The 25,470-nt window shown below is 37.5% G+C and overlaps 1 protein-coding gene across 1 annotated transcript; it reads left to right on the top strand.

The window, feature by feature from the left end:
• Nucleotides 1-1,809: 1,809 nt before the first annotated feature.
• Nucleotides 1,810-20,664, top strand: crfb2 (cytokine receptor family member b2). Its single transcript, XM_036561912.1, has 8 exons — nucleotides 1,810-2,122; nucleotides 2,213-2,334; nucleotides 3,629-3,761; nucleotides 4,856-5,028; nucleotides 5,933-6,096; nucleotides 8,839-8,986; nucleotides 13,030-13,142; nucleotides 17,602-20,664. The coding sequence occupies exons 2-8, from the start codon at nucleotides 2,283-2,285 to the stop codon at nucleotides 18,364-18,366; spliced, it is 1,548 nt and encodes a 515-aa protein (XP_036417805.1). The 5' UTR covers nucleotides 1,810-2,122; nucleotides 2,213-2,282; the 3' UTR covers nucleotides 18,367-20,664.
• Nucleotides 20,665-25,470: the final 4,806 nt, after the last annotated feature.

Consider the following 25,470-nt stretch of genomic DNA (forward strand, 5'->3'; position numbering starts at 1 on the left):
TTTGAACAAAAAAAGACAAGATATGTAATGTTTTATCTTGACTGTTTTTTGTAATTATATGCTCTATTTGATACTGACAGGAGCCCTGTAAGACTAGGAATGCAGTGAAATGTTCAAAAACCATCTTAAACTGCTGAAGGAATCATACTTGGGTATAAAAACGGAGCATCAACGAATGCAAATGACAACACTGCAAATAAAACATTCTGCATGTTTTACAACAGACTGCTTTGTAATCAGAGAGTGCTGGTGCTAGACTGGCCTGCCTCAAGTTCAGAAATGTCTCCCATTTAAAATGTGTCTTATTAAACTCAAAATCTGACAACAAAGGTCTTATACGGTTGCACATCCGAATACTTGTATAACAGAAGAATCAAGAATGTCAAAAAAAATCTGCTTTCAAAACTGGATCAGTTTGTGTCTTCAGTCCCCAACGATTATTAAGTCTTGTTAACAGGAAAGTGGTAAACATGCTCCTGTCCCAACTTTTTTGGGAAGTGCTGCAGGCATCAAATTTACAATGAGGGTGTACTTATAAAAATACTGTTTTTTATTCTCTCTCAAAATAAAGATCTAGCATCTCGCAATAATGAGACTGTACCTCAAAATAGTGATACAAATATTGATTATCTCAAAATAATGACTTAGCATCTCAAAATAATGAAATATCTCAAGATAATGACTTAGTATACAAAAATAACGGCATAACAAGTCAGTTAATAATAATAATAAGACTAATATAAAAAGTACTGGATTTTATTTATAAATTTATTGTTAATTTAAGTGGCAGGAATGGCCTTCCATAGATGTTTTTCCTGTTTACAAACATTACTGGGTGTGCACAGCCAGGCGGCAAAACTGCTTTGGTAAACTAGCCAGTCACAAGATTGTAATATTAGTCAACTGTTGTATTGTTTATACATACTTGGTGACTCAATAATAAAATACCAGTTCTGAGTTGAATCTGTTTGTCTTTCATTTGGATATTAATATGACATTATGTAATTGCTACCTAACTGTTGACTATTAGCATCGGCTAGTCATGAGGTCTCTATGAACGCCCCACTGAGTTTGCGATTCACTAAATGTTTAACTAATAGGACCTTTCCAAATCACACAAACATTTATAAGCTTAGGACATTTAGTAAGAATTACGCCTAAATTAAAGTTACCTGGTTTTGCTGTTAGTTGAGTCTGTCTGTCCTCTCCTTATTTTACAATATCAAGAGCGTAGTTAGTGTCGCTAAGCTAAGGACAACAGTTGGTCAATTATCTAGTTATGGCTATGACCTACTGAACAAAAACAATATTGTTTAGTTTAGCTGTCGCTGATATAGGTCACTCACAGTGCTAACTTAACTTAATTATTACATAACTATCACGTGAACAACATGCAAATTCTTACAGAGACGGTGGAGCATTAAGTCCAACGGCCACAGCCTCCAAGCCCAGCAAAATACGACAAATAACCGTTCTGAAGTTTAATTCTTGCTTTTTACTGAGAATATTTGGCGTATAGTGAAGTTACTTCACAGTAAGCACGATGATCATGAGTACGGTGTTATTTCAGCAGAGAATAATGTTAAAATTACAGGAAAGTTCTGGGTGAGTGATTAGGAAACTATGTTAGCCATTTAGCTCTTTTCACCCTTCTTCATTGAGCAGTTGTTCGCGGGCGCCCTCTGGTGTTTAGCAGTCATGTTTTTGACATAACGGGGAAAATATGAAGAGGCCAGGCTCCACATATACCGCCTCCTCTAAGTTCCCTGGTGATGCTTTCTGTTGCTTTCTGTCCCCTGGATGCGCGCATGTCTGTGATGACGTTGCAAGAAACCCGTCTACACGTATCCGAAGACTTTTATTGTGAAAAATAATTCGACTGACCTGGGAGTTGCAGGCAGAGAGCTTACAGCGAACTACAAATCACTCTAGCAAGACATTTCCGAGAAATAAGGATCAACTGCTCAGTAATGACATATCTGATCCTGCACCGCGGCTTCCTCCGAGTCTTCTCAGAACAGCCTGCCTGTTTGTTTGTTTGGAGCGTTCAATCCCCGGTCATAGCTGATTATAGGCAACTCGAGTAAACTTAGCATGCTTGGACATAGCAAGTAATTAAGAGGTGAGCGGGTTAGCTCCGTTAGCCGCGGGATCATGAGCTGCAGCTTATTATTCTAAAAATCATTCACCTTAGTTATTTGATGTGTTATAGTGGTGCTGAGATGTCCAGAAGAAGGAATGGTGTGTAAAGGAGAAGATGAGGGGAATTCAACTTTGTGGAAATGAACAATATCCAATTTCCGCTACTTCTCACTGTCGTTCTGCCCGTCTCAGGTCTGTAGAACAATATTAAATCTAACCATGTCCTTCATTTTAAAATTGCCCGTTTAATATTCAGAATAACAAGTAAATGGTGACAATATAGTTATTATAAGGTTTATTACAAGGCTGAATTTGGCGTCCTATTCGCCAGCTTCTTGTTCGAGTTTTCCAGTTCCACCTTAAATGGTGCAGCAGTTTATGGTGCCATAAGAGGCACCAAAATGTAACTGCTGCACCGTTTAAGGTGGAACGAGAAAATTCGAACAAGTAGTTGGCAAATACGGAAGTGAAAGTAGTACGTATTACAGAAGAATTATGCACGTAGTATTACTGTTGGTGTTTTTGTTGTTAGAGATATTTAATACTGAATTATAGGTTGAATCTGAGATTTTTTTTTGGGGGTTATTTTTAAAGTATTTTTAGGAGGGAGCGGTAATTTACATAGGTTTTAAAAGAATATGCTATTCTTAAAATAAAACAACACTCTTATAGGAATGATTTCTGTTAGGTAAATGGAAAAGCAATTTTTCCAAACTGTTTCCAGGAGTGCTTCAATCATTATATGTATTGTGCATGTATTTTATATGATTGATTTTTGTTTTTGGCCAGTTTCTTGGGGGTTCCAATAATTCTGGAGTTGACTGTATAAAATGTGTAGTTTGTGTAGTGTGTAGGCTGATGGATCTGGTTTATTGGCTTAGGTCAGGGGTGTACAATGGCCAGATCGCACATGTCAAAATACCTGAGGGCCGAAATATTATTCACACATGATTCAAAGTATTAAGTTTTTGAAAATATCAGCGCACAGAATCTGAGCTCTCTGTGTACTACCATATTTCGTGTAACTGTATAAAAGATGCATGAGCCTTTTTTATTGGACCGGTTAGTTTTGACTAAATCTCATTCACCTAATTAAGCTACAGGTCTGATCAGAGAAGAAAGTCTCTTAAACTTTAGCTAACTTTGTTTCCACAGTGTGTTTCACTCTGATTTTACAGTGCTGCTGTCACATCAAGTGAAAGGAAAATCTGAGATGTACTGGCAGGCAGGTCACTTATAACACACTCTTATAACAAACAGAATCCAGGGGCCTGTTTAAATCTGTCCGTGGGCTGTGGGATTGGACTAGGTAGCCTACCCTGGCCTAGGTAGAGGTTGCATGTAACCTCATTTATTAAGTTGAGTTTGTAATACAAGTGGGCCAGTTTCAAAATTAATTGAGTGATTTTAGAGCAATAACATTGAATAGAAACATAGAACAGATTCTAATCATCTCTTGTCCATCCTCTCTCCATGTTTATTGCAGTGTTGTGCGTTCACCTGCCCGCACCTGTGAAGCTTTTAATGAATTCTCAGCACTTTGTCCACCTTTTGACCTGGGAGGCTGGACCAGGGTCTCCTGAAGGTGTGCATTACACTGTGGTGTTTCGTACGCGCAGGTATGTTTTGCTGCATGATTTGAACTAAGATGTTTAACAATGCAGTATGTTTCTTTAAACCACTTTAAATTTGCAGAGAATACATACACTGAATTTAATTGTAATATTTATTTTTTGATCTATATAAATTATTTTAATTTAAAATTTTAAGTCTCATTTTTGCATGGTTCAGTGTTTAATAACTAGAAAAAGAAAGCCCAGGTTATCCCAGGTTGTTGCTAATGTGTTATGTGGTTGCAATAGTATTTTAGTTGGTTGCTAGGTTGTTTCTAGGTAGTTGATATGGTATGCAAAGTGGTGCCTGTGTTCTCACATTGTTGCCAAAGTGTTGCCAGGAGGTTGCTATGGTATTTTAGGTGGATGCTAGGGTGTTGCCTAGTAGTTACTGTAAAGCCCAAAGTGGTTTCCAGGTTGTTACTATTGTGTGGTTGCTGTGGTATCCCAGGTGATTGATAAAATGTTTCTAGCATGTATGATGGTGACAAAAATGTTACTGTAATGACTTACTATACTGAGTGTATTTTGTTTCTAGAGGCGGGGGCAAAAAACAGTTGACGTTGCTTTGTGCACCACTGTTGCAGAGCTTATATTAAATTTGTTTACAGTTTATCTTTCATTCTTATTAAGTTAATTACTTTTTCATTGTTTTTATGACGAAGTGCCATCAGCACTAGAGACCACTTGTCCCTCTCTATTGGCCTGAGGACCACCCAAAGTTTCTTTGTGGCCCAATTGTGGACCGAAACCTTATCTATGATCTATAAAACTCTACAAAAGTACAGACAAAATTCAGACTTCTACTTCTGATGATGTGTCATATGGTGTTGGAAACACATCAGCAAGTCTGTTGTATGAAGTTTTAGGTATGACGTTTGATACTCAGTGTTGGGCTATATGCTTCTGCTACTTAGCTACTTTAGCCTCATAGTTCCAGTGCAGAACTAAGGTAGCAAACTCTGGACACCAAACATTTCTTGGCTGATTGACTACATTTGTGGGTAAAACAATAGAGTTTTTGCTCCAAACTATTTCTCGAAATAGTTGATTTATATATTTATTCGGACTCTCTTGCCTCCCTCTGTATTTATGAACAGTAAAAACTGGATGACTGTGGAGAGTTGTGAGATGGTACGTTCCCCTTTGTGGTGCAATCTGACTGAGGTTCTGTCAGATCCATATGAGACCTACTACATCAGAGTGTCTGCACACCTGGGGAATCTGACGTCTGTACCCACCAACTATGAAGAATTCATCCCTCTCAAAGACAGTGAGTAAACAGCTGACTGAGAAGGAAACACATTCTCCGTGGTAACAGCAGTTTTTGCAAAACTGAGAACAAGAGTACGTTGAATTATGAAAAATGCAGGTATGAAATATAGTAACCGTCCAGCCACAGGCCTCTGTGAAACTTTCAAAAAGTGATTTAATAAGTGATTCTAATAGCCACCTGCGAGAACTGGTAGACTACCTAAACTCATCCTCTACAGAGAACATTTTAATGTACAATTGTTGTTTATTTGCTGAATTTAAAATATTTGAGAAAAAATAAAACAAAATAAAAATAAAAAATAAAAAAATATTTTTTCCAAAATGTTAACCCCTTGAAATCACAGGCTTATTACATTCTAAGGCTTATCACTTAGTAACTACATGGACCACAATACAAACCGGGTGAGTTATTCTTAGGTTGTAGAAGTGTGAAGTGAAACTGCCATTGGGTCCTGCCCTGGCCATTTAAAAGGTTAAACTCAGCAAATAAATAGAAATTGTGCACTAAAAAAATGCAGAGAAATGTCATCTTTGTGTTAAGTTAACTTATTTTCATTTAGAAAATCAATAAAACATGTCATTAGACTCTGGGGTGTTCAAACTTTTGCATATAACTGTATTAAGATTGTATATAGGTCTTGCAGGTTTCATTCTAAACAAGCAGGAGTTTACCTGAATCCGTATGCTTAATCAGCTGTTCTGAGTCTTCATTTCTGCTTGGTTTGGAATAAAAACCTGCAGCCACACCGGCCCTTTCGGGATAATACTGGACCCCCCTTTAAAGCATTCACAAATGGCAATACTAATAGACAAGTTATGGTTGTGTGATGAATATTTAATGGTGTTCAGAAGAATATATATTTGTAAAAAAACAAACCTAGATGTCCTTTTGTGTCTCACAGCTGTCCCAGAACTGCCTTCACTGACCGTCTCTCCGTGTAATGAGTCTGTGTGCGTACATCTTCAGGCTCCATCTGAGAGGCTGCGTAATGCCTATAACTGCTCTCCGTACACAAGCAGATGCTTTAAGTACAGACTTGATGTCAACTCATATGGAGAATTTAAGGTAAAGAAATGGCCTTCATGATTTCTTGTGTATTTATTCAAATTTATGGCAGCAGGATGCTCTCTATTATCTGTGGTTTTGTAGGCGATATGGCAAAAATATCACGATACTTCATTTATTAATTTTTTAGACATCTGATCAGTTGGAACTGAGGAAAAACCAGTAGTGCTACATTAAAAAAAAACCAAAAAAAAAAACCTCAAAAACCATGAGCATACTGATTTTTATTTGATATTTGGCGTAGTAAATCCAGTTAAATGGGACTAGTATTGCTCTCTTTATAATGAGTCTGTATTCTACAAGTTGATATGTTCAGAAAAGCATATTGTATAGTATTGTGGCATAATTTATCCTGATAACAATATATATTTTCATATTACCCAGCCCTAGTTTTTTGTTATGTTTTTATGCAGAACTTTGAGACAAAGAATGCTGTTGGTCTTTTCTGTTGAAAGATTTTTGAAATGATTTTTTCTGCCATTTTCCTCTGTAATCTTCTGTAAATGGCCTGTAGTGCATTTACAAAAATGTTACAACTCTAAAAAACACTAAGTATGTGTTAATGGGACACGTTTTGAAAAAAAGAAAAGATGCATACAAATCAAATAATTACTTTATGGAAATTATTTATAGTGTCGTTGTCCATGTTTTTTTTTTTAGATGTTATACAGAGATTCTAAGAATTATGTAAAAACCTTTTGGTAAACAACTTCAGTACCTGTTTTTTCATTTTCAAAGGTGAGACGTCAGCAGTTAACGCAAACAGTAGTTTATTGTTGGTCATGTTTGGTGGGTTTCATATATATATATATATATTTTTTTTTGTTTTTGTTTTTTTTTTGGAAACTGGAAACTTTTTAAAAGCGATCTGGCAACCCTGTGGTCTCCCACCGATCTGAGCCCCAGCAAGTAGGTTATTTGTTGTCGGATTCTACTATGAGCGATGAAACTTAATCTACGAGAATGTGACTGCTAGCGGTCCACCTTAAAGCTGCACTTTGTAAGTTTTGGCAAATTTGGGGAATTTGCAACCTCTCTGGTAGAGTTTTGGAACTGCACAAAACATGCATAAGAACATTTTGTGACATGGGTTGTGCTGTGGTCCCGTTCCCCGAGCGGGATCTATCTGAGAATAATGTTGAGTTTGGTTTATCAAACAACAGAGGACAAAAACACACAAAAAAAACAGTTAGCAAAGTAATAGGCAAATATTAGCGAATTAGCCAGTCATTGTTAGCTATACAGCTAAAGCAACTTCACAATTACAAGGTTGCATTGCATTATGTTCCAAGGGTAACATTAAATTGTACAACAGTAATAATCTGGCTGGCTATTTTCGGTAGCTACCTAGCTAACAAACAACCAACATGCCTGTCCAGCAATAAAATTTAGCATCACGCCTGATCACAGAGGTCCTGGAGCTGTCTCCACCTCTGAAAAGCCAAGCTAATGTTGATTCTGGTCTTAGACTAAGCTCTTTCTTCAGTTCTGCATTTCTTTGCATTGACCATGGGTGACACATCATATTTTAGCAGATTTTTCTTATTCTTCTTGACTGAGTAATGGGATTTCTTTCAATTTTAACAATTCTTACGTAGTGCAGCTTTAACTATATGAATAAAATGTTATGTTGGCTTAGTGTTACTTCCTCAACATCAGATCAGACTCAGTGTTTCCCCTCAATTGTACTTTACAGGTGTGACACATGCAACTCATAACGGGAGCTCAGTGTGTAGCTAGCTGTAGGTTACAGATATAATGTTAGTACTAGTCATAAGATGAAAGCCTGAATTGGATCTCTAAAATCAAACCATCAGACAGCTTGTTCTCCAATTTGCACTTTTTGCCCCCTATTCAGGGAGCTGCCGAGAAGAGCGAAGTGGTCTGTTTTTCTTTGGGGGTGCTCTCATTCTTCATAATCAATCGTGTAGGGCTGAACCAACAATTAGCATTGTTTCTGGTGTCACTCTCCTGCTGCCACTGGCGCAAGGTTGTTTGTTTCCAACGATGTCATCATTTTGTGTGCCGCAGCAGCTCAGAATTCTTAGAACATTTATCAACTATTAAATTGTATTGCTTTACAAATGTTTCTTGAATATGACACAGGTGAACACTTTAGTAGCATTTCTTTACAATTGAAAAAAAATGTTAAACATTTGAAGCTATGTTGACAGGAACTTTGAAATTTAAATAACGCTTAAAAGTCAGCTTGGGAACTGAAGTTTGTTAGACGATATTCTCTTTTTTTTTAGGATCCTTGTTGGTGTAAAATAAAATGGTCATTGTCTCTTACAGATTTGAAATACTTTGGTGCTGAGGTGGGGGTTTGCGGGGGGGACACCGACTTTGAAATATTAAAAAAAAAAACGAAAACCAAAATTCATAACAATAGCCTTTTTATAACAGCAAACTGAAGAGTTTTTATGATGGAAGAAAAGGAAAAGAGGTAAATACTTGTCCAAAACGAAGGCAGGCTGTAGACTCGAAAAATGTCTTCTACACAAATATGACTGAAATGTAATTCTCTAAGATAAAGCTATTTTTGTGACTCTTGCTGTCCTACTGGAAAAAGTAGATTCATTTCCTGATAAATATGAGTATATATAAATGTATTTTTTTAAAGTATAAATCTGTATGTACATGTAACCATACAAACAGTAAAGCACTAGGCACTGTCCATCTCTGTAGATGCATGTTTCTTCCAAACTGATGTCCCTGCGTGTGTGTTTTTGGGTTGTACAGTTCTCGAAGGAAACACAGAGGTTGGGAACTGTGGTTCTAGAGTATCTGGTTCCAGGCCAGCAGTACTGTGTGAGTGTGAGCATCATCAATCGCAGCTCTGCTAACAGCCCAGCTGTATGTACTTCTACAATCATGGCGTCCAACACAGGTAACTCATTTTGTGATGATTAAGCCAAAACATAAACCTGGGGGTGGGCAATATGATGATATTTTATCATTATTGTGATAAATTGTCATAATACACTTTTCCTAGCACATCATGGATATTGTCAGTACAGAATGCTGACTAAGTAGATATTTCATTACAAAGTGAGCGTAATTAGGCCAGTTTAGATTTAGTGCAGCACAGTTCGATACAAATAATTGTAGTTTTAGATTTAATTTTTGTTATTATTACAATGGTATTTTTATATGTAGAACTACATGTTCTATTTTGTCTGTTCCAGCTGAAAATGTCTTGAAGTATTGTGATATAATGTTTTTGCCATATCGCTCATCCCTACATAAACCTGTCCTAAGGTTATTCCCAAAGCCATAGTTTGATGAAAAATTAAATTTACACAGTTGGGCCAAAACATGTTGTTGTTGTTGTTGTTGTTGTTGTTGTTGTTGTTGTTGTTGTTGTTGTTGTTGTTGTGTGTTTTTTTTTTTGGTTTGTTTTTAAAGATAGGCCATCTGGAACGCTGTCTTTCCTGTACTTTTGTCCATTTGTACAGTAGCCACAGTATGTCATGCAGTACCATCTAAAATAAAAGGACCAGAAAGATGTCTATGTGCAATGCCACAGGAAAACCACTTTTGGTTCCCTAAAAAATCAAGTAATGCGTTGTTCATTTGAGAGCCACTTTTGTAAAAGGAGTGAAGAACCTTTTTAAAGTTTTCACACTCGAGTCCGCTCCCAGGACCAGTTCTGGGTTAGTTTCTGAAAGGGGCTCATTATTGCTTGTTTGCATTCACATACACAAGTGCTGTGCTCGGAATCGCTCCCTGTTACAGAAATAGTGTACTATTTAGTGTGTCAGCCATTTTGTTTTTTGTTTTTTTTTAAATCTCAATCATAAATTTCGTTTGATATTTAGTATACCCATACACTATCAAATACCCATAATTTGTTGCCCATTTTAGTGTACAGACAATGTACACTACAAATTCCAGCAGATTAACACGGCGTGTTTGCTGTGTGCTGTATATTCTTAGAGCAGGAGATCACACACAGACAGCAGAGGGCGCTATACAGCATTTTATATACACATGTAAGTAAATATATTTTTAACTAACAAAAACAACAACACTTAGTGACCAGGCAACACAGACTTTATATTAAGCAGTTTTACTGACAGATATAAACTTTAGGAGTCACAAATTGACTAAATTTATGACAGCTTATCAACTAGTGTAAGTCTTTTGCTTGCTCACCTTAAAGTTTCCTCTCAGCGTCCTCATGGTAAAAAATCACTGCATTAGTGAAACATCACAGCTAATGTTAATCATGCATTGCAACATAATATGCGCTCTCACCACCCCCCTCACCCAACAATGATTTATGATTTTTGATTTTTTTTTTAATAGTTTAAGTATTCATGTAATATTTCAAGGTCTACAACAAGTGTCTGTATTTTGCTGTTGGTGGTTTTGTTTTTTTTTTTTGTTTGTTTTTTTGGGGGGGTTTTTTTGTATTTTGAGTAAACAATAGCCATTTCAGGTCATAGCAAAAGGTTATTTAAAAAGGAAATAAAAACATAGGTGTTCTCTGGCCCATGCATTTTTTGAGATTTAATATGGCCTTTTTAGTGGTTAGGTTTGTCACCCCTGATCTAAGGTGAGTATAAATAATATGCTCATACTGACATTATTGGAAGAACTCATGAGTAGAAACAGCTTTCCACAATACACAATGTCCATCTATAGGGCTGCATGCTGATAGTTGATAGTAGTTCCCAAAGGGAAAAATGCTTTTCTATCACATTTTCTTAGTGTTAAGAATAAAGCATCTCAAATGCTCAATTTCTGAATTACTTCTCAATTAAATACTCATCAGGAGAAAAGAGGAGCTTAACAGAATTATTGTAAGAAGTTCTGTAGATAAATGAGAAATTTAGCTAAAGATCTCTTTCTACACTGATAGATGCTGAAAGGTTTCTCAGATGTAGGATTAGAGATGTAGGAATATAGATTTTGAAAAAATACTGGCAGTTGTCCGTTATTTACATAATACTTGAATAGTGAGTGGCAAAAAGGACACAAGGAACATTTTAATTACAGGAAACTTGTTGGCTACAACTGTCAGACAGCTGTCTAGCCTGCTGGTGAATTACAAGCTTGTGACAAAACCATTAGAATGTTAACCATCAAAATACATCTTTAGCTACAGGGAAGTTCACTCGAAAGAGGCCCTAAATATTCTGTTGTAACTCCCATTAGGATGAAGCAAACTGAACCAAAATAATCCGCTACATACCTTGACGTATGTGTAATCGATTGCATTCCATGCGATGCTGGAAGTGATCTCCGTTTTCTGCCAGACACATGAAGGGGTATGGCAGTATGCACCCGGAAGTTGCAAACGGAGGTTAAACGTCAGGACGGCTGTCCGGTGCCTACCTCACTGCTTCGACACGGGCATCCTGGCCTGTTCGAAGCTCCATATACTGAGAAGCTCATTGCACGTTGTTTCGTTCAGATTGCTTTGTCCTAGCAAGAGTCATTAAAGAATATTCGGGGCCTCTTTCAAGTGAATCTCCCTGTAGTTAGACAGCTAGTATTTTCCAAGACCAGTAAGACGAATCAACTGTTCATAGGACTCTCACATGTTTGATTTGCTCTTAACGGACTAATATTTACTTGTTATATATTCACTTTATAACTGGTTTTATTCTGCCCTCTGCCTAGCAGGCTGAACAGCTAGCTGGTTTACAGGCTAATGCTACAATAATAAAAATCATCCTCCAGTCTGAGCAATGGCATCATCTATCGGCCCAACCCTAATGTAAACACTCTAGTGGTGAAGAACAGCTCTTTTTGATTACATGGCATGTCACTGGGACTGAAGCTTAAAAAGGGAAGTTAGCTGATAAGTCAAAGCAGTCATGAACACATCCCCACATGTGGCACCAGGAGCGGATAGCTTCCACATGCACAGCAGACCACACCAGAGTTCACTGGAAGCAAACCCCAGACCACCGCTTTAAGGAGGATCAGAGATCAGTTCTCAGGACGGCTACTGTGTTTGAAAACAGCTTTCACACTCGACCAAACATACCGAACTCACAGAACAAGCAATCCTGGGTCCGGGAAAACTCCAATGTATAAACGCCTTTAAAGAATCACCACATAGTGTAAAGGTTCCACATTGTGTAATTGACCTATTACATTATGTAAACTTTAATCACATCTATATTTCAAACATGGTTCTTAATGGGACCAAAAGGGATGCTTCTAAGGGATCACTCATAAAACCATTCATGGCACTGTTTGTTTAACAGTGTAAGGCGGTCAAAGTTAAATTTTGAATATTCATCCACATTTAAATGTAGAAAATCTCCATTCAAAAGTTGAAAGCTATCTGCTGCGGCTCCTAGCTCCGGGAGTTCATACAATATCACACACAACATCTGCCGTACTTACAGAAGAGCATGGCTGTGCTGACTGTAAGTAAAAAAAAACAACCAAAAAAACAGTTATGGCTCTAATGATTAAAACTGATTACTTGATGAAAAAATGAATCGACATAAAATTACCTACTTGAAGAATTGGCTGAGTGATTTGTTAGCAGTTTGAATAATAAACAGGGTATTAGCACATCATTATGAAGCCATGTTTATGTAGAGCTGCCCTAAGTACTGTTAAAGCACATGTAGGAGGTGAAGGTACACCACTGTTAGCTTGGTGCTAACATAACGCCATATAAAGTCTCGCAGAAGCTATTTGAAATTAGTGTTATCTTAGTGGTGATACTTTAAAACAAGTCAATTTGAGATTAATTAACAAAAAGTGGTTTGAAGCAAATGTGTAATGATTTACGAAGCTAATTGGTGGGCTATAAGCTTCCATTACTCATTTGCTTTACATTAGCTTTGTAGCCCAGTGCGAAACATGTCATGGCTGTGTTTAGAGTAGTTTTTTTTTTTTTGTTTTGTTTTGCAGAACCATTCATTTAAACTTGGTATTTAAACCTGTTTCTTCCCGTTTTAGATGCTGTGATTTCTGTGGTTACGTGTTTAGCGGTGCTGTTGTTCTGCGTAATCTTTGGTCTGCTGTTCATCTCTGGGTTCGTCTGCCTGAAAACCCACCTACCCCGCGTTCTGGTGAGACACAGAATTTTCCCTCTCTTTGTTTGGTTTGCCCTCAGCATTTTGAGACATATTGCCGCTGTTAGAGCAAAACCTTGTTTCTCCATTTTGTATTTTTACATAATTTGCCAGCTGTTTTACATAATTCCAACTGTTGTTTACATTCTGTCAAAATTTCATGATGAAATGCTTAAAAACTGGGCTCAACACAGTTTTTTCAACATGGTTACCTAACCTTACTCAGGGCTACAGAACTGTTTGGTGGGATGACGTAACGCCATAGCTGTTCGCTGTTTGGTTCTAAGTTTATGTCTTTTTTTCCACCACTACATCCTGCTGATTTATTTCAAACCAAAATTAATCAGAAAAGTTCAGTTTCCTCGTGCGGACGTCATTTAAATAAAAGCAGCACACGCTTTTAATCCATCATTCAATAAATGTCAAAATTTCAATCTAACACTAATATCTAAATGTTAAACAGCACTGATCCAGGTGCGAGTAGCTGGTTACTCAAATCTGAGGAAGTGAAGTCTAGTGGCTGATGGAGGGATGGAAGGCTGAAATTGAACCTGTTCTGTGGTGTTTTTAGCTGTAGCCTCCTAGCAAAGCTAATGCTAGCTGGCTCTTCTCTTCCAGCTAGCCTAGCTTAGCAAATGAGATTCAAACACCCCAGGGTAGGTTTAATTCGACAAGCTGGTGCTATATTATCACAAGTGTAGAAAATATAAACTTATAACGGTGATATTAAAGTCGACTGATTGGTGTTGATGTGACAGAAAGCTGAAATCAAACCTTTTCTGTAGTTTGAGCATATGGTTATTCTGAAGCATATTTTACACTGTTGTATTCAGTCAAGCAGAGTCGGCATAAAGCGAATTGGTTGGGAAATGCTAGCTTTTTTTCATTTCCGTTTAGTTGACCTGCTTGTCTCAGGCTCAGTTTCAGTACCTGATGCTCAAGTAACACCCATTTAGAGGATAAATAGTCTCAGAACACACTAACTAGTGTTGGGATGGCCGACTAAATCAAACATGCATTGCGGTGGGTGCTGTATGTGTATATGCTGTTAGCCTGTTAGCAGTTAGCTACTCCTGTGTGTAATTTTTTCAATATTCTCTGGTTCTGATTTAGCAGCACAACAAATGGAAAAATAAATCGTAACCGAAATGACAAGTCCACACCAGCGCTTAACGGCACAATACGGCCCTGAGTACCATTTGGTTCGACAGTGGAAGAGAGGCCAAGGTTTTTTCTTTTCCTGTAAAATTACTTTTTTGGAGATATGATGTTTTGTTCTGGAAGTGATGACCTTGCAGTTTGTTCTATATTTGCAGGAATGAGGCAAAATGGAATAGCAGCAGGCAGACAAATGGTTAGTTAGATAAAGCAGAATAATGAGAAGAAAAAGATTTAATCTGAAGCCCCTACCAGTGACCCAGAGCAGATAAATACCCCCAATACCACAAAATTGTAGTAATTTAACCTGTAAAAGCCATGAGTTTCTGCATAATTCAGTTTTTGAGATGTAAACAGTCATTCAGAATGGTCCATTGTAGAGACCTCTTATCAGTGGTGGTGATAGGAACCAGGGGTTGCCATTGCTACAACACAAATATAGCCATTTTATTATGTATGTATTTATTTATTTATTTATTTATTTATTTTTTGGGGGTACTGTTTTGTCTTACCACACCATGCATGTGTCCCTCCACCATGAATGGATTTTAGGATCAAAATCTTCTCCGAACTATTTGTAAAACAATGTGTTAGACATCCGGCAGCATTTTCATAACCATTTCATGTAATAACTTTCTGTGAGTGAGCTTTAAGAAGTAGACATGCTTATGTTTGTTAGAAATCGTATTCATTTCCTTGCCCAAAGTGATGAAGCACTAGTTCAGTGCTACGTCATTATGTACAGCTATGGAGAAGAGAGAGAGTCTTTTTGATAGGAAAACTTATATGATTTTAGAGGCAACAAGGCCTACATAGATTAGATTCAGTTACGATTCAGTGAACGATTATCTTCTATACAGAATTTCTTTTTTTCTCACTGTAAGGACTTGGTACTTTTAAAGCAAAGTATTTGTAATGATCCATAATGAATTTACTTCCAATATCTTTTATTAATAAAACAAATGGAAGTGATGTGGCAAGTGAACTGGAAGGCTCTCATTCACTGCTCTTGTTTGGAGCATGTGAGACGCTAGCTGCCACTCATCTGTGATAAAATGCACTGTTACAGTGACATAAGATCCAGTGGCAATGGATGTCCACGCAGCACATGTTATACCTGTTTTTTTAGCGATTTTATAACTGTGCAACATAGCGCAAAAGCCTTGAGAAAAGACTGAGAACGGACGCAAATCCTTGGCAATAAAAGTTGTGATAGAATTTGTAATTCGCGTCAGAGTTGGGTGGAAGCTTTGACATAGCTTGCTCGATGGTCCTCTGGTTGGCAGCAAGTACGACTGGACGGAAAACGGGTGGAAACGTAATATGGTTTCTCATGTATGTCGTTTCAAAAATAGTTTAGTGTGACACAACTTGCATATAGTATGGCTCTTATCCAGGTCCCTTTTCCCCTGGCGTGCAGACTGCAGGTCACATAGCAATGCAGACAGTCTCGCCTAGCTAGTAGCTAATGAAAAGGCAAAGAGAAAGATTTAAGACGAACATTTGGAGACGAATGGATGGATAAATTTGCATTTAAAAGCACTGCAGTTGGTTTCCTGGTATGTTAAATCTGCAACAAGAGACTGTCAAACACTAAAAAAGTTGCGAAGATGAAGTCAGCTTCTCTTTCGAATTTTCCCCTTCCACCTTAAATGGTGTCGCATTTACATTCTGGTGTCTCAGGCAGAATTTAAGGTGGAACGGGAAAATTCGAACAAGCTGGTGAATAAGAAGCTGACTTCAGCCTCATAAAACAATCGAACCCTGAGAGACATTTTGCAAGAAACTTTTCTACTTCTGAGGAAAAGTTTCCTGGTGGAGATGGGAGGAAAGTGGCTATAGCTAAAGCTTAAATCAGAGCAAAGTAAGTCTGCGTTTTCGTTTATATACTGAGACATGTTGGACATAAAATGTTGTCACTCCCAGAGTGGTTTGAATTTTAAAAGGACAAAATGGCTCCTGTCGACTCCTGACCTAACCTAGCTTTTAATGCAGTGTGTGCCTGTTGTGTTTCTTGCTCATCCAGTTGTGTTTTTGTTATGTGCACATCACAGAGTGTCTGGGCGCTGCATTTCCGCACTTTCAAGTTCCGCCTTTTGCATTCCGTGAACATTCGTTATAAATTAAAATTTAGAAAATCGATTTTTGACATTTGTGAATCAATTCAGAATCGTCCACGCCCGCATTGTGATGCATCTAAGAATCGATTTTCCCCCCATCCCTTGTACAAACCCAATTCCAAAAAAGCAAAGTAGATAAAATGCATTTCAAACAGAAAGTAATGGTTTATAAACAGCGATTTACAGATATTTAATTGAAAAGAGAGAAGAGATACTTAATGTTTTACCTTGGCAAGACATAGCCAAGCAACATTCTCTGCATGTGTTAAACAGCATGGCTGTGTTATCTGAGAGTGTGGATGCTAGACTTGCTTGCATGTGGTGCAAATATGAAGCCCAGTATCCTAGGGCTGGACCTGAATATTTGACTGTTCGGATATTCGTTTGTTGGGTTGGTATTTGGTTTTTCATTTGGGGGGGCCAGATATTCAGGGTGTTTTATAACGCAGCTTTATTTTTAACTTGCTGAAAACGGCACTAAAAACAGCGCCTTTCTAGCGCCAACAGCTTAAAAAAAAACACAGCCTTCTGCTCTACTCAGGAAAACCCACCACCCGTATTCAGACTCTTCAACATGAGTCTTTGTATGAATGAACCTAAAACAGCCCAACATAAACATTTCTTCTCTTTAAAAAGTTTTGTCAGCACATCCTTTTACTATATTTATACTTTTAAATTGTCGTGAAAAGCTAGTTAACCTGTGCATGCACTGTGCTATTACTTACTAAGAGAGGCTAGCGAGCCTAGTAAACGGAGCAAAGGCGTGCTGTGAGTGCTGCTGCACTCTGTGAGGAAAGCAGCTAGCCTGGTGACTTGGATATTACAGCAGATGTGCCGTCAACAAAGGTGTCCGACACGAATTTTCTTCACGACTTTCTCAGCAACACCTCCTCTTGTCTTTGAACTGTTTTCAGTTGAATACAGGTTAAACAGTATTTGCAAATCATTGCTGTCAGTTTTTGTTTAACTTTTCTGAAATTGGATTTCCACCAGATTATTGTAGACTGGTAAAAACGCAAGATAACGTTAGAACACACGAGCCTTCAAGACTATGGGTTTGGCAAAATATTGTTTTTGGTTAGTGTTTGATTATTAGTGATTGTTAAATGAGTAGAGAGCATCAAAATTAAGTTCTTGCCCATTTAAGATTATATAACTTGCTCTACCTCTCTTTCTAGAGTTCCTTTCAAAGCCCATATAAAGTGCTGTTACTGGCCTTTCCCACTACTGAATCCCAAACCACTGTTTCACTGGAACTCAACCTCCTTAATAATGCCAAGGGAGGCAACGAGAGTGATGGGGAGGTGGAAGGAGAAAACGAGAATGAGGAGGACGAGGAGGTGGCATATGAGAGTCTAAGGGGTCAGACGGCACCTTCAGAAACAAGCTGCTCTTCCATTCCTCCTACCCCAGATGTCCAATACGAAAGTCCGCATGATGGTGGTCCTGTCAGTGAAGTTCCTGCGTCTCCTATGCGAGTGCCAAAAGCCTTATGTTCCACAGCTGCTACAGAGCATGCATTAAAACCACCCCGCAGGACTGGGTTTGGGTTTCATTGGAAAGGACTCCAAGCACCAAGCCAGATCTCGCCAGCAGGACTCTTGTTGCAAGAGCTTAGAAGCAAGGACTTCCTCGGACATAAACACCAAAGTAATGAGGGGCATGATGCTGAGGCAGAGGGTAACATCAATGTGAATATCTTCTCATTGACTCTCAGAGGACACAGAGAGGAGGAGCAGTTGGAAGAAGAGACGATGGGGAACTTGGAGATCCAGGAACTGCTGGTACCTTCATCTCCTCACAGAGAACTAGAAAATACAACAGACATCAAGCTCACACACTCTCTAGGCTCTGACAGGCACGTTACAGTCTGCGAGGAGAAGGAAGAGGAGGAGGAGGAGGAGGAGGAGGAAGAGTACTCTGGTTATATGAAGCGGAAATAGAATGGGCTTTTGGCGGTTGTGTTGCATTATTTTCACCTGTTTTGGACATTTATTACCTCAAAGGCCTACATGGCATATGGCCTATTAGTGAGTTTCAAAGGTCACTGAATCCACAGTATTCTTTGCTGTCGTTGAGTCATTTCGCCAAACTTGGAGTGAGCAGTGTTTTTGTTACTGCTCACTCTTAATTTGCCTTTTCATTTTTGCTTTTTCGTCCTCTGCTGTCTAGCCTATATCCAGGTTTCTAGTATTCATGTAATCAAAACAAGCTTGGAACTAAAGCTTTTTACTTGAGGTTTCATTTTGTGGTGGTCATCCTAAATTCTGCACATATTCTGTCATATTTTTACAAATTAGGGGTGCAACGATCAAATGACTTAGTCAACTAAAATCGATCACCAAATTAGTTGGCAACTAATTTAGTAGTCGATTAGTCAGTGATGTCGTCACGCGTGTTTCTCGCGTGTTTCTCTTGTTAATTAGCAAATGCATTAAACAACCTCAAGCTAAATTTAAAAGCTGATAGCTACATAGGAGTTATGGTGGTAATTGAGTGATTGATAATCCGAATAAACGATTATTCGTTTCAATAATCGATTGATTATTCGACTGTCAAAATAGTTGTTTGTTGCAGCCCTTTCACAAATAATCCATTTGTATACCAAATCCCAGATTGAGGAGACAGACTGGTTCAGAACATCACTAAAATCAAGAAAAGCCAGAAATGTACCACTGTGTTTGATAATGGAGCCGATCGAGTGCGATATTAATGGATTGGTACCGGATTGCTACCACTATATGAAATTTGGACTTCTTTTACGATTAGCCAATTGAACTTGATGACTCAGTTAGATTTATTAAAAAAACTCTCTTGATGAATTGGCAGTGATTAATTGGCAAATTGAATATCTGCAGGTCATTAAAAAGCCATGTTTAGCAGGCTGAAAGTTCTCCACAAGACGGTGCTATTAGCATTTAAGTATAATGAGATGGTTGAGTGCAAAAACACAATATGAACAGAGCATTTTTTTTAAATGCTGTACTATTTGCAAACACACAGCATGGTTTACACATACTACAACGCGTCCTTTGCAAAAAACAGAACACAGATGTAAAATGCATTAGCCTAGCACAAAACATGGCAGATACAGCACCGTTTTCTAATTGTATTTGTATGTTAATCACACTTAACAGAAGAATACAACATGTTACAAGTACAAAAAAGTTCTACGCCAGTTGCAAAGATTTTCTCACAAATACACTAAGACAATTCTCGGGCTGAGCATAATTTCCCCTCCTTAAGTAGATGGCACTGATGCTCTTACAAGAGGAAGCCATTGTTTGCAAATCAAGTTTTGTTTGCGAAAAGGGTTTGATGTAAAACTGCAAATGTAGTAAAGAATATATTACTGGGACATTACTGTTACAACCCACAAATGTCTGTGTTTAAGCTTCAGGTGCCGTGATTAAACTCAGAATAAGAAAGTTAATGCACACCTAAGAAGAGTACAAATCCCATAGAGGCACTTATCATGAAGATTAAACATAACTTAGCATTGTCGCAGTGGTGAGGCAAGGATGGCAAGGATACATTGAAGCTACTAATAAAGTAAAGGTGTGTGCACTATGCATTGTTGTATAATGATATGTGCAGCTGTCATTTAATGGCAAAATCCAAAAACTAATGAAATGATTGGCTCAAAACAGTATTACAGATTCTTCAATGTGGCATTAACTGGCCATACAGAAAGAAATAGAGCCCACTTCCTATTTTACAGTAGTGTTTGAGTTTGAATTGTTCATTGTGAAGTTTAAAAACAATGCAAACAGTACCTGTTTTAAATTAAATATATACACACACACACACAAACACAGACACGCTTACAAAGTAAGCCACAGCTCAGTTTTTTTTCGTTATCCATGTTTAGTTGGATATCTCTCCATGAACGCCAATTCAATAGTCAAACTTTGGTGACCATAATGGTTCAGGAGATCATAATGATACTGTATCATTTCCAGTGTTAAATTGGGTAGCTGTCAGTTTCATTTCAGGTTGAGGTATTACGTTTCTTTGGAAGCTTTGTTTTATCATTATGGTTTACTGGATAGTGTTTGTAAAGCTCCCGAGTGGCGCAACCGTCTAAGCGTTGGCCCTATCATCAGGAGATCGCGAGTTCGAGCCCTGGTGATGCTATAGCCATCCGTAGCCGGGAGTCCGAGAGAGCACAATTGGCCTTGCTCTCTCTGGGTGGGTGTGATGGCTGCCCTTCTCCCCCCATCACTCACTAAGCGCGATGCTAGTCAGCGCAGGCGTCTGTTAGCTGACGTAACAGATCTGGCGGTTGGCGCTTTCCTCCGAGCGCGTTCGGCTGTCCAATGACATTGCGTGAGCGGCAGTTCGAAAAGAAAGCGGTGGCTGGCTTCACAGGTCTCGGAGGAAGCCTGTGTTAGCCTTCACCCTCCTAGCGTTGATAGCATCGTGTGATTGGGGGAGTCCTATATATAATCTAATCTATATATATATTTTTTTATTTCACCCCGATTTTCTCCCCTATATATATATATATATATATATGTTTGTAAAGCAGGAAATGTAATGGTTTGTTGCTTCATGAGTGTACCAAAAGTTATTTTTGTTCATGGGTCATAAACATTTATCAGTGCCAACGTTACTCCTAATGATCTACATATATTGCCACATGTACATGTATTCTTTTATATTGTATTAGTTATTGTTCCTTATCAGGTTCAGGAAGTTCAGTAGTTACACCATTTTTATGCTTTTTTGCTCTGTAAACAGTAAATCTGTTATTTGGGTATTCCTCCCATCACTGAATTTACATTTTCAGAACTTTTAAAATGTTTTCATGTAGGCAGAAAGTGCTTTTTTTCATGCCAGTTGTGTTCCCATCATAGATAGTCTTGCTCAATAAGAAACTGCATTTCTGGAAAGCAGCTTTGGAGCAGAGCTTATTGTAGAAAGTACAAATAGCACTTAATTGAATTAAATTTTTTGTTCACTGAGAGCGAGAAGTCCATTGACTATGGGTTCATTTGAATGATTTTAAACCCTTAACCCCTTAAGTGGCCAGGACGTGTAATCCATGTAGTTAGTGAATAATGAGCCTTTGGATGTAATACATGTGGGATTTTAAGGGGTTAAATATGCAATATTTAAATATCAAATGTTTATATATTTAAAACATTGTAAATTCTCATCTCCCTCGTACAGTAAGAGCCTAATGGACACCGCATATTATGTATGTTTTTTTTTTGTTTGTTTTTTTTTTAAGTCTTTTGAAAGGCTTTGTGGTTTGTTTTTTTACAATAAAATATTTTGGAATCTTTGAGAGCCTATGCATTTGTTATTCAGAAACAAATTGAAGGTCAAAATAATGAGTAGATTACTCATTATAACAATAATTGATAGTTAGTGGTGTAATTTAAACTATTACATGTTTTGAAATGTTTCCTATGTAGAGTTCCCATATTTTTATTAGAAAATAAATGGCGTTTTCGAAAATCACTGCAGTGCTAAACAAAAATGAATCCATGCTGATCCTGCGTACATTTTTGGTGTTCATCCATGTTACGTGGAAGTAAGTCTGCTGACTTCAACAGTATTATATAACAACGAACTATAGCCTAAAACTGCCAAATAAACTTAACTACCATGTTTCATCGTCAATCATAAGGTCTGTCATAATTATTACATAATCACCTAATCACAATTATTTATGCTGACTGCAATAATTATTTCACATTTCTCATGTGAATTGGTGGGTTGGATTGAGACAAATAACTAAATATAAGAAAGCAGTAAATGCATTAATTGAGATCACAGGGCATATGAAAACTTATTTTAGGATTCTAACTTGGTGCTCTAACATGGTTAGAGGGCAGTGTTGAGATGTTCATTTGTTAGCTACAGTGCTGTGAAAAAGTATTTGCCTTCTTCCCAATTTTGTGTATTTTTGCATATTAGTCACACTTGAATGTTTCATATCATCAAACTACTTAAATGTTAGACAAAAATAACCCAAGTAAACAGAAAATGCTGTTTTTAAATGCTGAATTCATTTCATCAGGAAAAATTAAGCTGTTTAGCCCACCCTGGCCCTATGTAAAAAAAAAAAAAGTAATTGTCCCCTTAAATACGAAATCAACCAGTTAACCAAATTCGATTGACTATTTGGTTCTATTTCACTAGCCACACCCTGGCACGATTACTGCTGACCTGTTGAATCTAAACATCTTAAATAGAATAGAACCAGTCTGGCAATGTGAAGCAGGCTAGAAGGTCTCAAAAGACAGCGCATGATGCCATGTTGTAAAGAGATTCAAATAGAGATGCAAAACAAAGTCATTGAAATCTTCCAGTCTCGAAAGGGTTAGAAAGCCATTGCTAAGGTTCTGCAGCTCTAGCGAGCCACACTGAGAGCAAGACAAATGGAGAAAACTTGGAACAGTGGTTAACCATTCCAGGAGTGGACAGCCTAAGAAAATTTCAACAAGAGTGCATCAAAGACTCACGCAGGAGCTCACAAAAGAACATCGAATTACTTTTTCACGAGTGATAGAAGTTTTGAATAAATCTTTATCTGCAATAAATGGAATGGTCATGTAAAAGCTACATTAACTTATGTTGTCTTTATCTTATATTAAAATTAGTTGGATGATCTGAAACATTTAAATGTGACAAATTAGCAAAAATCGGATGGGTGGCAAATACTTTATTGTGGTGATAGTATGACAAAAACATTTGTCAAGGAAGGTGACAGCAGACATAGAGCACATTACAAGGGCTTTTAATCAAAACAGTTCCACAGTACTTTTCAAGCTGCTTTTCCATTTGGAGTTAAGATATTTACTTTATCTGGAGGTTGTGACTACTTCACACATGCAAACACATTGAGGAATGTGTTTGCACAACTCTGTGAAAGACTGCATGATCAAATAGTGCAACAATTCAAGAACATTTCTCAGCATAAAATAGCAAAGAACTTTTGTGTTTCATCAGTTACGATACATAATGTCATTAAAAGATTCTGACAATCTGGAGAAATCTCTGTATGCAAGGGACAAGGCCAGAAAGCAGTATTTGCTGGCCATGATCTTTGGGCCTTCAGGTGGTACTGCATTAACAATGGACATGACTCTCTAGTGAAAATCACTGCATGGGCTCAGAAATACTTTTGAAAAACACTGTCTGTGAAAACAGTTTGTCTCTGCATCCACAAATGCTAATTAAAACTCTTAAATGCAAAGAAGAAACCATATATAAACAGGATCCAGGAATGCCACCACCTTCTCTGGGCCTGAGCTCATTTAAAATGGACTGAGGGGAAGTGGAGAAGTGTCCTGTGGTCTGACAAATCATCATTTGAATTTCTTTTTGGACTTTTCCTCCAGGCTAAAGACCACTCAGCTTGTTATCAGTACACAGTTCAAGAGCCAGTATTCATGATGGTATAGAGGTGCATTAGTGCACATGGCATGGGTGACGTGCACATCTGTGAAGGCACCATTAATGCCGAACGATATATACATGTTTTGGCAACATATGCTGCTATCCAGATGACTTCTTTTTTTAGGGAAGGTCTTGATTATTTCAGCAAGACAATGTCAAACCACATTCTGCAAGTATTACAGCAGTGTTGCTCTGTATTTAAAGAGTCCGGGTGCTAAACTGGCCTGCCTGCAGTCCAGACCTGTCACCACTGATAACATTTGGCACATTATAAAATGAAAAATACGACAAAGGAGACCCTGAACTGTTGAGCAGCTGAAATCCTGTATCACACAAGAATGGGAAAACATTTCACTTTCAAAACTCCAGCAATTGGTCTCCTCAGTTCCCAAACGCTTACAGAGTGTTGTCAAAAGAAGAGGTGATGAAACAGTGGTAAACATGCCCCTGTCCCAACTTTTTTAGAACGTGTTTTTGGCACCAAATTCAAAATGGGCATATATTTTTCAAAAAACAATAAAATTTCTTAGTTTCAACATTTGATTAGTTGTGTTTGTACTATTTTCAATGATATATAGGGTTTAATGATTTGCACGTTATTGAATTTTGTTTTTATTTACATTTTGCACGGCATCCCAACTTTTTTGGAAATGGAGTTGTAGAACCATGAACACTTGAAGAACCATTTGCATGCTTAAAGCATTCTTCAGATTGATGGAGATGTGTTGTATATGATTCTATATAGAACCTTTTTTGAAAATGCTTCTATATAGCACCAAAATGGGTTCTGCATTACAACAGTAGAACCCTTTTAGTGCTATGTAGAACCACATACAACACATTATCCATCAATCTGAAGAACCATTTCACTATGCAAAGAACCACTCAGGCATGCAATGGTTCTTTGAGTGTTCACGGTCCAATATAAAACTATTCTTTATCAAAGAACCTTTGAAGAACCTTTCTTTTTTAAGAGTGTAGAATAATTTGTTTGATATTTTTGATAGTTAAGTACACTGAAATTTGAATACTTTTTTACTCAAATACAACAAGTACAATACAATACTCAAATACAGCAAGTACAATACAGCAGACAAATTCCTTGTTTCTGTTGATTTTCTTAGTGAATACAAGTTAACACATCACACATAACACAATTACTGCTTATTTACTGAATATGGAGCAAGCAGAAACCGTGGCCTGTGCAAAAGTTATAACACATTTTATATTTTATGTTTTTTCCAATATGGTAAACTGAACAAATAAGTAAAAGTTGCAGAAAAATGCTGTATTTAAGTCTGTTCTCTGTAGAGGATGTGTTCACTTATTTTCACTTAGAAAATCAACAAAACACAGAATGTGACTAACTTATACTGTAGATTTATATGCATATTCATATTTATGGGAAAAGTGAGGGCATCAAACTGATACATGGTCTTTTTAAGGCCTCCGTCTTATAAACTTTTTCTGGCTTAAGCTGATCATAAATGGTCAAGCATTGTTTTATAAACATGTAGGTAGCCTTCAAATCACGTTACTGAATATTCAAACTTTGGATTTTTCTTACCTCTTGATTCTGGAAAGTTTGTAAATATTAAAATGTGTACATCATTCTTATATTTTTGTATCAAATA

Source organism: Colossoma macropomum, unplaced genomic scaffold (assembly GCF_904425465.1).
Source record: "Colossoma macropomum unplaced genomic scaffold, Colossoma_macropomum, whole genome shotgun sequence".
Lineage (NCBI taxonomy): Eukaryota > Metazoa > Chordata > Actinopteri > Characiformes > Serrasalmidae > Colossoma > Colossoma macropomum.

Coding starts and splice junctions, on each gene's coding strand:
- crfb2 (XM_036561912.1), top strand. CDS start 2,283: ATGAACAATATCCAATTTCCGCTACTTCTCACTGTCGTTCTGCCCGTC. Junction 6,097..8,838: donor ACTCATATGGAGAATTTAAG/GTAAAGAAATGG, acceptor TGGGTTGTACAG/TTCTCGAAGGAAACACAGAG. Junction 8,987..13,029: donor AATCATGGCGTCCAACACAG/GTAACTCATTTT, acceptor TTCCCGTTTTAG/ATGCTGTGATTTCTGTGGTT.